The following is a 12,743-nucleotide window of genomic DNA, read 5'->3' as shown; positions in this document are numbered from 1 at the left end:
GCATCCCACATACCGAATCCACCTTTCCTTGTTTCTTTAAATACTCCTTGTAACGCTGGTCCACGTACTCCTCTGACCTGCGGGCACAAAGAACCCCAAAAGGCAGCAAGACTCATGGCTTGCAGCAGTGCAGGGGCTGGGTTCAGCTTTGGAACCAGCACACTTGCAGCTGGGCTGTGGCCTGCCAGCAGGCTGCTGGAGCACAGATGGACAGGGAAGGAAAGGGTCCAAGCAGCTCTTCACAGCAGAATATGTGAGGAGAACAAGGGATCACAGGGCTTCAGAAGGAAGTGAATGCACAGAGTCGTGGCAAGGGAAAGGGAGATAGGGATGGGGGTGAAACCAAAGGGGAAAACAGTTTCTGTGGGATGTGTGGCAATAGGAAAGTGCCAGAATGTGAAATGGCTTGGGAAGGGTGGAGAATGGCTCTGTGGAGCATGGGAAAACCACTGTGGGGAGAATCCGGGACAGGACAGTACAGGACAGGACAGGACAGGGGAGCAGCTGGGGGTGGCAGGGGGAACAGGAAGGGTGTAGTTTGCAAAGCTCAGGGCATACCTGGGGTCGAACTCCTTGGCTGCGTGCTTGGCTTTGCTCCACTCCTCCCCCTCAATTAAGGCATCAATGGCTTCTCGGACAAGGTCCAGGTTCAGGTAGAGCTCAGCTGCCTGCAGGGCAAGAGACACTCCCATGGGAGGCAAAACCCCACGGGTTCCCTGTGTCCCAGGCTGAAGCTGGTGCTGGACCAGCACACAGACACCACAGAAAGTCTCTTCCCAAAAGATAAGCCTCTCCTCTGCTTCCTGCCTTCTCCCAAGGCCTGGCTCTCTCACACTCTTCCAGGACTTGATTCATTCCCCTCTTTCATCCTCCTTGAAGATTCTGCACAGCCTACCTCAGGAGAAGGCCACCCATCCACCCACCACCCCAGGATGTGACCTGACCTCCTGCCCTGGGACAGAGCTCTCCCTTCCCATGTCACTGCTTCCTGAGCAGCCCTGGGGCAGCAGCCACTGCTCACCAAGCTGTATTTCTTCATGGCCACCAGCTGAGGAGCCACGGTCCGTGTCACCTCCATGCTCTGTGACTGATCCAAGAACTTCACAGCCAACTCAGCAGCCTGTGAGGAGAAACTGTCAGCAGCTCAATTGATGGAAATGGTGGGACGGTGGGATGAAGCTGGAAGTGCTCAGTCCCACTACGAGACTGACAGCTGGAAGCACTTGAATGATGGAGGAAGGGGAGCAATGGCAAGTCAGAGGAGCAAGCCCTAGCCACCTTCACCCATGGGAGAAGATCAGACAAGGACATAACTGTAGCTAAAGGTGGTACAAGGACATGGGTGTGGTGAGAAGCATGAGCAAGAGCACAGCACAAAGGCTGGTGGCATGGAGCACAGGAAGGGCTGAATCAAAGAGTGCAGCAGCTCAGCAGTGCAGGGAGCCCTGGGCACACAGACAAGGGCCTGGCACAGGCAGAGGTGCCAGAGCAAGGGAGGCAGCAGCATGCAGGACAAGCACAGCCTGTCATGGCTCAAGAGAACAGCTGTGAAGGCTCTTCAGGCTCTCCTGAGCCCTGCAGTGACACACATCTCTGGGGTGCACTCAGGATGTGGAAGAGCTCCCAGGCAGAAGGGCAGTGAAGGGAACCACAGCCCCTGACAGTACCTTCAGCAAACACTTCTCCACCAGGACACTGTTGCTGGGGTCCCGCACCTTCAGGTAGCAGTCCACGGCCCTGGCGTGCTCCCCGGCCTGCTCCCACTCGCGGGCCTGCTCCAGCAGCCCCTCAGGCCCACTGCAGGAGGAACGCAGGCTGTGAGCAGGATGGGCATGCTGCCAGAGATCCTGAGACAGGGGTGGGCAGGGAGGTGCACACGGCAGGCAAGCAGGGAGCTCAGACAGAGCACAGGGACAGGGCTGAGGAAAGAACTGACCAAGGACCCCGGGGAGATGCAATGGCAGTACAGGAGACCATGGAGATTTGTAAGTGGGGCAAGATGCCATCTGGGAGACATTGGATGGCAGAAATAAGACTCCCAGAGAAATAAGGAAGGATGATAGGAAACCTATGCAGTAAGAAGTCCGGAGTCCTCAAGAAGGAAACAAGTGGATGTCAGGGGTCCCATCGGGCTGTCTCTGTAAGGCATCAGCAAAATGGCCATGGAGAAGAGCTTCCAGGCTAATTCCTGCAGCCTGACCACAGCACTCCTTACCTGGAGCCTTTCTTGCCAGCCTCCCTGCCACACTCCTCCTGCAGCTCTGCCAGCCGCCCGGGCAAGTATTCCTTGCAGATCCGCAAGGCCTCGCTCCACATGCCAGCCTCCTGCACAGGCACAGCAGGGAGGAACTCTCACCAGGATCCCCCACGCTCCTGCTATCACACAACACACCCATCCCCTCATCCTCATCTTGCCAGAGAACTGACTAGAAGAAACAACCACAGCAGCACCACTCAATTCTTTCCTCCCCGAGAATGGCACCTGTGTCTGTCCACCTGCCCTAACCACCTCAGGGGAACATGCTCATCCATCCCAGCCACCCCAGGGGAACATGCTCATCCATTCCAGCCACCCCAGGGGAACATGCTCATCCATCCCAGCCACCCCAGGGGAACATGCTCATCCATTCCAGCCATCTCACTGGAACATGCTCATCCATCCCAGCCACCCCAGGGGAACATGCTCATCCATCCCAGCCACCTCAGGGGAACATGCTCATCCATCCCAGCCACCCCAGGGGAACATGCTCATCCATCCCAGCCACCTCAGGGGAACATGCTCATCCATTCCAGCCACCTCAGGGGAACATGCTCACCCATTCCAGCCACCCCAGGGGAACATGCTCATCCATTCCAGCCACCTCAGGGGAATGGGCTCACCCATTCCAGCCATCTCACTGGAACATGCTCATCCATTCCAGCCACCTCAGGGGAACATGCTCACCCATTCCAGCCACCTCAGGGGAACATGCTCATCCATCCCAGCCACCCCAGGGGAACATGCTCATCCATCCCAGCCACCTCAGGGGAACATGCTCATCCATTCCAGCCACCTCAGGGGAACATGCTCACCCATTCCAGCCATCTCACTGGAACATGCTCATCCATTCCAGCCACCTCAGGGGAACATGCTCATCCATTCCAGCCACCTCACTGGAACATGCTCATCCATTCCAGCCACCTCAGGGGAATGGGCTCACCCATTCCAGCCATCTCACTGGAACATGCTCATCCATTCCAGCCACCTCAGGGGAACATGCTCATCCATTCCAGCCACCTCAGGGGAATGGGCTCACCCATTCCAGCCACCTCACTGGAACATGCTCACCCATTCCAGCCACCTCACTGGAACATGCTCATCCATTCCAGCCACCTCAGGGGAATGGGCTCACCCATTCCAGCCACCTCACTGGAACATGCTCATCCATTCCAGCCACCTCAGGGGAATGGGCTCACCCATTCCAGCCATCTCACTGGAACATGCTCATCCATTCCAGCCACCTCAGGGGAACATGCTCATCCATTCCAGCCACCTCAGGGGAATGGGCACTCCAGCCTCCCAATGCACCCACTTGTGCTACCCCAAGGACCACCCATCCTCCAGAACGGTGAGAGAGCAAAGCTATGACATGAAATCCACTGGCTCAGTCCTCAGGCCAGAATTCAGTTCCTCCAGAAAGCCTGAGTAAATGGTTTAAACCTCTTTGGCTACTCAGCTGACAGGGGGAGCTGGGAGGTGAATTTCACTCCTTCATCTAAATTGGGTTCTCGTCCAGTGAGGAAGGCAATGATGCTGCTACAGGCTGCACTCACCTTGTAGTACTTGATGGCCAGCTCAGGTCTCTGTGCTCGCAGGAGGAAGGCCTCTGCCTTCTGGAACTCTCTCTGCTCAAAGGCAAACTGTGCCTGCCCAACCAGCACGTCAGCCACGCTGTCTGGGTCGTGAGCCTCAGCCACACGTTGGGCAGCGTCCCAGTTCTGGTTGTGCACAAACCTGGGGATGAGAGGGACACCAGGTGGAACAACAGGGATAACAAGGAGCAGCCCAGTGCTGGAGAGGCAACCGGGCTGGCACTGCATGGGGAGAGCACACACAGCAGGATGGGGAGGACACACACATCAGCACAGCTTCCTTGGGCTTCCCAGCTTTAATGAACTCTCCTTCAGCCTCTTCAAACTTGCCCTAGAGGAGAAGAAGGGATTTGTTTGCACACCTTCCTGCTCTGGCATCACCACACGACTTCCTCTACCCATCCAAGGCAGCGTTTATGGAACACAGGCGTGTAGAGCTTGGCACTGTCATCACGGAGCCCTCTGGGAATGCAGGGACTGCTGCAGCAGCCCAGGGACAGCTGCTCAGTTACCTGAGGGACTGGAGGACTTGCACCTGTTCCAGGGGGAAAATTACCTCATCTTCTAGGAACATGGCATACTTCAGGTGGATGTCTGGCATCTTCTGCTTCATGGAGAGGCGGGCCAGCTCAAAAGCAAATTCAAAGACCCTGCAATGAGAGAGAGAGAAGGACTGTGCTGTGAGTGTGTGCCTTCATCAAGAACAAGACACCAAGTACAGCACAAGACACTGGGAGAGGAGAGAGGGGAATACAGGGGGCCCCAAGTGAATTAGCACTGTCTGTTCCTCCTGCTCCTGACCAGGAGCTTTTGGAGTCCCTACTAAGGAAATCTCGCTCCTTCCCACCTGCTGTTAGAGCCCAAGGCAGGAGCCAGGAGATGTGGGAGCCTCGGGAACAGCAGCAATGAGTGGCCATGCAGGCAGACACCTGGCCAGCTGCAGAGCAGGGCCAGAGCTCTTGTGGCAGACAGTTACTCAGGGTGACATGAGGAGCAACCCTCTCATGCTCAGAGGCTCTCATGAGCCTTCCCCTGCAGAGGACAATCTGCATTTGCCTGCCATCTCAGACCTGGCATTTGAGAGACTGACACAGAGAAGAGAAGTGGGATGTGCCAAGGGTGTGGAAGGCCTCTGTGAAGCATGATGGGATGGAAGACATGTCATTTTCTGGACCTGCAGTGCCATGTGCACAGGTTATCTTGGCCCACACATTCTTCTCGGCTGGCAGAGGGGAGGGAGGCACTGGGCACCTGCATACCCGCTGTCTGTTGCATGGTCAATGGCCATCTCCAGAAGTCCAAATTTGCTGAGGAGTTTCACAGCTGCCTCTCCACCCAGGCTCTTTGCCCACAGATAGGCCACATGCTTGTGGGAGTTTGCACCCCCATATGCCTTGGCCACCTGTCCAAAGGAGAGGAAATGGAAAAACCCAGAGTATGTTCCACTTTCAGCAGACTGAGCCCCTGTAACGTGCTGCCTGCCAGCAGGAGGGAGCCCCAAAACCATCTGTTCCCTCCCAAAAAACCCTTCTGCAAGCACCACTGCCCTGCTGAGGGGACAGTAGGGCAAAGGCACACAGAGTGCAGCAGAGCAGCCTCAGCAGGGCCCCATCCCTGCTGGACAGCAGGAGGAGCCCAGCATTGCTCAGCAGAGCCACATCCCTGCTGGGACAGCAGGAGGAGCCCAGCATTGCTCAGCAGAGCCACATCCCTGCTGGGACAGCAGGAGGAGCCCAGCATTGCTCAGCAGAGCCACATCCCTGCTGGGACAGCAGGAGGAGCCCAGCATTGCTCAGCAGAGCCACATCCCTGCTGGGACAGCAGGAGGAGCCCAGCATTGCTCAGCAGAGCCACATCCCTGCTGGGACAGCAGGAGGAGCCCAGCATTGCTCAGCAGAGCCACATCCCTGCTGGGACTGCAGGAGGGAGCCCAGCACTCCATGGGCACACTGAGCAGAGCAGTGCTGGGCACTGTGGCCACAGCAACACCCCTGAGGTACCACAGGATGAGGGATCAGGGCAGAGCCTCGAGGAAGGAGCCCAGCAGAAAGGCTCAAACCATGCAGGATGGGGGGCCCACAGGGCTCCAGGGCTGGGACAGCTCTGAGGCTGGGCAGGGCACACCAGGTGTTCTGATCTTGCAGTGAACACAGACAAAGCAGTTTCCACCAGGATCCCACAGCCAGAAGCTGACCCCTGTGAGTGATGATTACCCTGTATGCCTCTTCCCACATGTCATTCATTCTGTACATGTTCACCGTGGTCTTCCAGTCTTTGGCTTCCAGGTAATGATACTCAGCCTCCTGCAGGCGCCCCTCTGCCTCCAGCTCCTGCAGGCAGAGCAATGAGGCAGTGACACTCGAGTGACACCTGTGCATTCCCCCTTCTCCTTTACAGGCTGCAGTGTGAGCTGAGAAATGCTTGACAGCACCACCTGGGCTCAGCTCTTCCTGAGCTTATCAGAAACACTGCCTTGCTCCAAGGAACTGCTGCTGTTTAATGAGCTTCTCTTTTCCTTATGACCAGCCTTGCAAAATATTCCTCTTGCCTGAAAAGCACAACACTCCTGCTCTCACACTTTCAAAGAAAATGCCAACCCAAACTCTGGCCAGGATGAAGCACTGTTATGACTGAAGCCCTTGTGATCCTATTAACAGCAGTCCAAAATGAGACCCTTTGGAGCTGTCCTGGCACCACAGTGGGCACCACACCAACCTCCCTCTGGGGGGCACCTGTCAGAGCCAGCAAACCCTCAGGTTTGCTGCTGGAGGATTGCCAAACACAATGTGTGCTGGGCCAATAGCTCACTCCCTGGGGCCTGATCCTTCACCTACGGGAGATGCAAAGGCCTCCAAAATGAGGATTTCACTGACCTCTGGGGGGAATTTTTCACAGCTACCTTGTAGGCACTGACTGTTTCTGTCTGGGTGCATAAAGATGCACGTATGCTATGGCAAATCTGTGGGAAATGTGGTTTTCTTAAATGTTTCAGTAGCTTGGATATCTAAGTAAGTTAGGCCTGTAAGTAAGGTTAAGTTATAGTTATAAACTTATTTGAATGCTGCTAAGTGTTGTTCTTTTGCAAAGCTGTTAAAACATAAGTTATAAGCTAAGTGTTGCCAAGTGTTACTCTTCTGCTGACTTGCTAAGCATAACTTCAAAGTTATAAGTTAGGCTAAATGCTGGTAAGTGTTATTCCTCTGTTAGATTGCTAAGGTTAAGCCATAAATTTAATTAGATGTAAGTTAAATGTTTTCCTATGTTAAATTGTTAGTCTTAAGGCGTAAGTTAAATTAAAGTACTCTTATGTTTGAGTGCTGTTAGGCTTTTAGGCTGTGCTCTTTTTTAATCTTGCCCACACTGTCTTTTGTCACACCCACCCACCCATCCCCACAGACAGTTCTTGGTTAATTTCTTCTTTGATTGTCTGCACTTTGTTTGTTTTTGTTGTTGCTAGTTTTTCCTTGTTGTGCCTTAGCTGTCCTCTAAGTAGTAGAGTGAATCTCAACAACAAACTCGTTCTGCTTTGATACCTGATATTAAACCTGACTGTTGCTCATACCCTTGCCACTGATTTTTAAAGCAATCTCAAAACCCCGTCCATAACAATGATCTTGCCCCTGCTTGGTTGAGCTGATCCCCTGCCATGAGATGCACTCACCTTGCCCAGGTGCAGGTGAGTATCTCCAAGTAAGTCCTTGTGGTACTTGGCCACCAGGCAAACCATCTCATCATACATCTTACACTTCTTGTACATGGTGATGGCCAGATCGGGCTCATTCACAGTGATGTACAGCCTGGCAACACGAGCACATCCACACAGCTCAGCCAAGGACAAGACTAGTCCCTGAAACCTTTCCACATCCTGAAATACCAGCTTCAGCTCCCCGTGTGTGGAGAAAGCTCCTCTGACCATTCCAAACCCCAGTCCCAAATTCTCCCTCTAACTCAGCAAAGGGCTTCTCCTCACTGCAGCTGATTTTCCAGGGCTCACTCTTGGGCTGACAGCAGTACTGCAGGAAACTCACCTCTCTGCTTCTTTGTACTTGCCCTGTCTCTCCATCTCCTGGGCCTGGGTTATGTACAGCACTGTCACCTCCTCCTGGCTCATGCACTTGAGTGCCAGCTGCCAAAAGGAACGCACAGGGGAGAAATGCACAGCAAATTCCTGACATGTGACAGAAGGGAAAACATATTTCCTTCCCATCTGACAGAGATATCTGTGCTGTATGCTCTGCAAAGAACGGGCAGTCATTTGTCACTGTCACCAAGCACACAGGACCAGCTCTTGGAGAAGGCCATTTGTGCCAGGGGTGCACCCACACGGGCTGTGAGAGGGACAAGGCCAGGACGGGTCAGGATGGGAACACTGGGTTTTTTCTGGCTACTGGATGTCCCTGCACACGCATTTGGGAAGAGTCCTGGCTGATCAGGTATTGGTGCACAAGGCACTACCACCTGCTGATGGAAGACCTCACCAAGTGGGGTGAGGCTCACAGAAGCTGTGGCTGCTGCCTCACCTTGTGAGCCTGCTCCCAGAGCCCAGCCTGCGTGTACATGTCGATGGCATCCTTGGTCTGGCCTCCCTTGATGTACAGCTCCTCTGCAACCTGCCAGGAAAGGACCACACTCAGTACAGCCCAGGGACACACAGAGCACTGGTGACTGTGTCTGCGCCTCACCTGATACTCCTGCAAAGCTGCATAATGCTGGGCAATCTTCAGGTAATATTTGGCTGCTGTCTGTTTGTCCTGCAAGTCCAAAATGTAGATGGCCTTCTTCCACTGCCGAGCTCCCAAAGCTGCCTCGAGGGCCTTAATTGAGCACCTGGCACCAAACCATCAGCCTTTAGAGCCAGGCAGCAGCATCTCCTCCAGCTGCAGCATGCCAGGGAGACTAGAGCGCTCTGCTGCTGCCTGATTCAGCTGCCTGAATTAGAGCAGCACAAAGCAGCTGAGGAACTGGCAGTGCTGAGGGGAATGAAAGGACTGGGACAGCAGGGAAGAGCAATCAGCACTGGGAGAGATGTGGGGAGCCATCAATGGCTGCTGCACACAAGCAAGTGGGGCACTCTAAGCGGGGTAGTGGGGCTCACTCAGGCAAAGCCCCTGCAGGTACCAACTCCCTGCCCTGGCAGCACCCTGCAGCTTACCCAGCCCTGCCCTGCTCCCACCTGGCCTCAATGTAGTGGTTGATAGCAGCATCCAGCTGTTTCTGCTGCACCAGATGGTCTCCCCAGGCCTCCTCCAGCTTCACCACCTCTGCAGGAAACGCCAGGCGAGCCAGCTCCACGGCTGCAAGGGGACACAGCAGCTGTAATGCTGAGGCCAGCAGGGAGCTGTGGGGCAAACATGGGCTTGGAGCTGGCACAGGAGGAGTGCAATGCTGCTGCCTGAGCCACTGCAGCTCCCATGGGCTCCTCAGCAGCCAAGACCCTGTGGAGAGCTGGGTCAAATCCCTGCTGCTGCAGCCAGCATGGCCAAGGGCTTGGGAACAAGACACTCTCCTGGCACTGCATGTGCAAGTACAGCTATGTGAAAATACACTGAATGACAGGATAGGTGGGAGCTGCAGAGCACCCAGGCATCTCCAGGCTCCAGGGCAATATTTCATGCTGCCACCAGGCCAGAGTAGCCAGGCTCCTGCTGGAGATGAGTGGAGGAACACATTGAGCACAGTACCTTTCAGGAAGGCACTGCCCTTGCCATAGCACTCCAGAGCCTTTCGTGTGTTGCCAACCTTCTCCAACAGGTCTCCAGCCTAGGACAGAGACAAGAGCCAGTTTCCAGAGCCACCAACCCCACATAATCACACCCCACCAGCTCCATGCCCTCCTGCACCAGCTCTGCCCTCCCAGCTAACCAAGTGCATGGGGAGTGATGAACTACCAGGAAAGACAGCCAAGACCACTGTCCTTCCTGCTCCTGACCCCAGCACAGCCATCCTGCAAGACCAAAGGCTCATCCCCTTCAGCATTTGAACAGTGCCAACAGCACACACCTAAAGAACTGTAAAAACAGAGCAAGCATATACCAGACTTTCCCCTCTCTGTCCATCTCTGACAACCTGCACAGCAGAAGCTGCCTGACTTTGTTGTGATGCTCTCACATCATTGTATTTAATGGCTTTGGACAGACTCTACCTCCATGATTTGTCTAATAATTCTTGGACTATTTATACTTTTGGTAACAACATCCAGCAGCTGGGAGCTCCAGTTAGTCTTTCAACTGAAAGCTTAAGAAAAGATGACAGGTTTGAGAAAGTACAAAGTTGTCTTGTGTTGAAATGGCCAGAAAATGCTGAAGATAAATTGAGACTAAAGAAACGTAATTTATGAAGGAAACCTAAAACAAGCTAACAAAAAGCAGTGTTTTTTTTCACATAACATCTAACTGAACTGGGTAACTCATAGCCAAAATTGTAACTTAAAATCTACATGTGGTTCAAGCAATATTTTGACAAGCTCATAAAAATAAAGTTTATCAAGAGCTCTCAAACACAGAAGTAGAGCTGTTCAGGTACATTACAGGCTTCAAACTGCTGAACCCCTACTTCAGTTCAGTGAAAACACACTAGAGGAAGCACCACCCTGTATTTGCCTGCCCTGTTCTTTATTTTTATGCTTATTTTAAATAAGTGCCTCTAGCAGGTGCTTATTTCTTAAGCCCCTGCCAGAGGCCCCTGTTGGCCACGATGCTGAGCAGTGGGCAGACTCAGCACTGCTCTCCTGCATTAACATGATGTGCTATGGAAAAAACACCCTTTGGTTTTAAAACTGCCACCTCACAATAAGTTACCCATTTTTGGTGTCATTAGACACAGAGAATAATCACATCCCTTCTTTATGATATTCGTGGCTTTACAGACAGTCTTCAACTCTTTGTTTTCCTTCCTTAACTCCTCCATTTAGACCATCCTTACACGGTATTTTATTCTGATATGAGGAAGCACTGACATTTCCACAGTGATATCAAGGTTTCTGTTTGATTCACAATTCTGTTCTGTTTCAAATCTTCCTAAGGCCTCCTTAACTATTACTGGCACTATATTCTGGAGACATGTCACCAATCAGATGTAATCTTTTTCCTGATTAATAAGAGTAATTCTAGACCTCACCCACGTACCATGGGTACAGTGAGGATTTCCTCATAAATGTTAACTGCAACCTCATTGACCCAGAATTACCTCTGCCACTTTCCAGCTCAGTGCCCCTGTGCCTCACAGGTGACAGGATGGGGCAAGGCCCTGATGCCCCTAGGCTGGAAGCCCAGAGGGAAGGGCTCACACTCACCTGTTCATACAGTCTCACAGGTGACAGGATGGGGTAATGATGCCCCTAAGCTGGAAGCCCTGAGGGAAGGGCACTCACCTGTTCTCTCACAGGTGACAGGATGGGATAATGATGCCCCTAAGCTGGAAGCCCAGAGGGAAGGGCACTCACCTGTTCACACAGTCTCACAGGTGACAGGATGTGGTAATGATGCCCCTAAGCTGGAAGCCCAGAGGGAAGGGCTCACACTCACCTGCTCATAGAGCTCCCCTCTGATCAGGGCTGAGGAGATCCTGTCGATGACGTCCCCGTTGGTGAGCAGCTCGTCCCTGCTCATGGCCAGCCGTGCTGCTTTGGCCGGCAGCCCTGCCCGCAGGTACAAGCTGATGGCTGCCAGGTAGTCACCCTGGCCCTCCTGCACCTCCCCAGCCTTCTCCTCCTGCTGGGTGTCCAGCAGCCACTGGTAGTAGCCCTGGCGCAGCTTCTCCAGCATTGGGTGTCCCTGTGGAGAAACAGAACTGGGAGTCCTGGGGAGGATGGGATATTGTCCAGCTTATCCTGCAGGCTCTGAGCAGCTGCTCACAGCACCAGGCCTCTTGTTGCCCAGTTATCAGAAACTACAATGCCAGCCCTGTGTACCAATGGGCACTATCCATTCTTTTCTGAAGCACAGATACTCCTAAACCAATTTCAGTAGCTTCAGCTACGTCTGTACTTACACCAGTGCAACCTTCCCTTCTACTTGGAGCCCTTCTGAGCAGAAGCAAGGTAGGGCAGGTGAAAAGAACACAGACCCTGAATCCCTGAATAGCTCCCAACCAGAAGATTTACCAAGCAAGAGCAGCCTACAGCCAGTGCAGCAGCACTCTGTACCTTGGCCTTGGCCACCACAATGCATTCATCCCACATGTGCAGCTCCTGGTACATGTCCATGGCCTCCTCTGGGGCGTTCTGCGGTGGAAAGCAAAGTGTTAACCCCAGCAGACACACTGCCAAGGAGCTCTCACAGCAGGCAGGGTGAGATGTGCAGGAAACACTTGGAAAAGTGTACTGTCTCCATTATTTGGATATACATCCTCCCTCACACTCTTCCTACACCTCAGGGTAATTCCACACCTCAGAACAAGGAATACCTTTTCTACTTCATGGGGAAAATTCTTCTGCTAGGAACAAGCAACATCTCCCTTTCCTCTTACAGCAGAGGGCACACGCCTCCCCACCCAGAATTAAACAGAACCTCTTCCACTCCTTGTTCCTTTACTCACTTGCTCCAGAAAGATCATCTCTGCCAGCTTGTAGTTCTTGTCCAGCATGGCCAGGCGGGCCCGCACCAGGTAATGGTCTGTGCCATCCCCACCCTGCAGACAACATAGCGAGCTCAGTGTGCTGAGGAAAGAACGGCTCTGGAATGGAATGTTCTAGAGGGCACTGCAGACAGCAGCAGCGAGCTCAGTGTGCTGAGGAAAGAACAGCTCTGGAATGGAACATTCTAGAGGGCACTGCAGGCAACAGCAAGCTCAGTGTGCTGAGGGAAAGAACAGCTCTGGAATGGAACATTCTAGAGGGCACTGCAGCTGGAGGCTGGCTCACTACAGAAACAAAGACATTGAGAATCACAGCA

At 53.3% G+C, this 12,743-nt stretch overlaps 1 protein-coding gene across 2 annotated transcripts in view; it reads right to left on the bottom strand.

The window, feature by feature from the left end:
* The window catches only part of IFT172 (intraflagellar transport 172), a 50,593-nt gene that overhangs the window by 10,742 nt on the left and 27,108 nt on the right, over nucleotides 1-12,743 (bottom strand). For both annotated transcript variants that reach the window (XM_054293459.1, XM_054293460.1), the window contains exons 20-38: nucleotides 12,388-12,480; nucleotides 11,996-12,073; nucleotides 11,376-11,624; nucleotides 9,534-9,612; nucleotides 9,026-9,146; nucleotides 8,535-8,679; nucleotides 8,373-8,462; nucleotides 7,881-7,978; nucleotides 7,514-7,649; nucleotides 6,066-6,182; nucleotides 5,112-5,254; nucleotides 4,409-4,502; nucleotides 4,119-4,183; nucleotides 3,814-3,994; nucleotides 2,216-2,325; nucleotides 1,668-1,797; nucleotides 1,022-1,120; nucleotides 559-668; nucleotides 14-77 (exon numbers count right to left, since the gene is read on the bottom strand). In XM_054293459.1, coding sequence (XP_054149434.1) covers nucleotides 14-77; nucleotides 559-668; nucleotides 1,022-1,120; nucleotides 1,668-1,797; nucleotides 2,216-2,325; nucleotides 3,814-3,994; nucleotides 4,119-4,183; nucleotides 4,409-4,502; nucleotides 5,112-5,254; nucleotides 6,066-6,182; nucleotides 7,514-7,649; nucleotides 7,881-7,978; nucleotides 8,373-8,462; nucleotides 8,535-8,679; nucleotides 9,026-9,146; nucleotides 9,534-9,612; nucleotides 11,376-11,624; nucleotides 11,996-12,073; nucleotides 12,388-12,480 — 2,202 coding nt within the window. The remainder of the gene's footprint in view (nucleotides 1-13; nucleotides 78-558; nucleotides 669-1,021; nucleotides 1,121-1,667; nucleotides 1,798-2,215; nucleotides 2,326-3,813; nucleotides 3,995-4,118; nucleotides 4,184-4,408; nucleotides 4,503-5,111; nucleotides 5,255-6,065; nucleotides 6,183-7,513; nucleotides 7,650-7,880; nucleotides 7,979-8,372; nucleotides 8,463-8,534; nucleotides 8,680-9,025; nucleotides 9,147-9,533; nucleotides 9,613-11,375; nucleotides 11,625-11,995; nucleotides 12,074-12,387; nucleotides 12,481-12,743) is intronic.

The sequence above is a fragment of the Melozone crissalis genome, unplaced genomic scaffold, assembly GCF_028551555.1.
Source record: "Melozone crissalis strain CALT ecotype California unplaced genomic scaffold, PUWL_Pcris_2 ptg000150l_1, whole genome shotgun sequence".
NCBI classification, from domain to species: Eukaryota; Metazoa; Chordata; class Aves; order Passeriformes; family Passerellidae; genus Melozone; species Melozone crissalis.
Note: the sequence above shows the minus strand (reverse complement) of the source record. Positions and strands in the feature narration are given on the sequence as shown.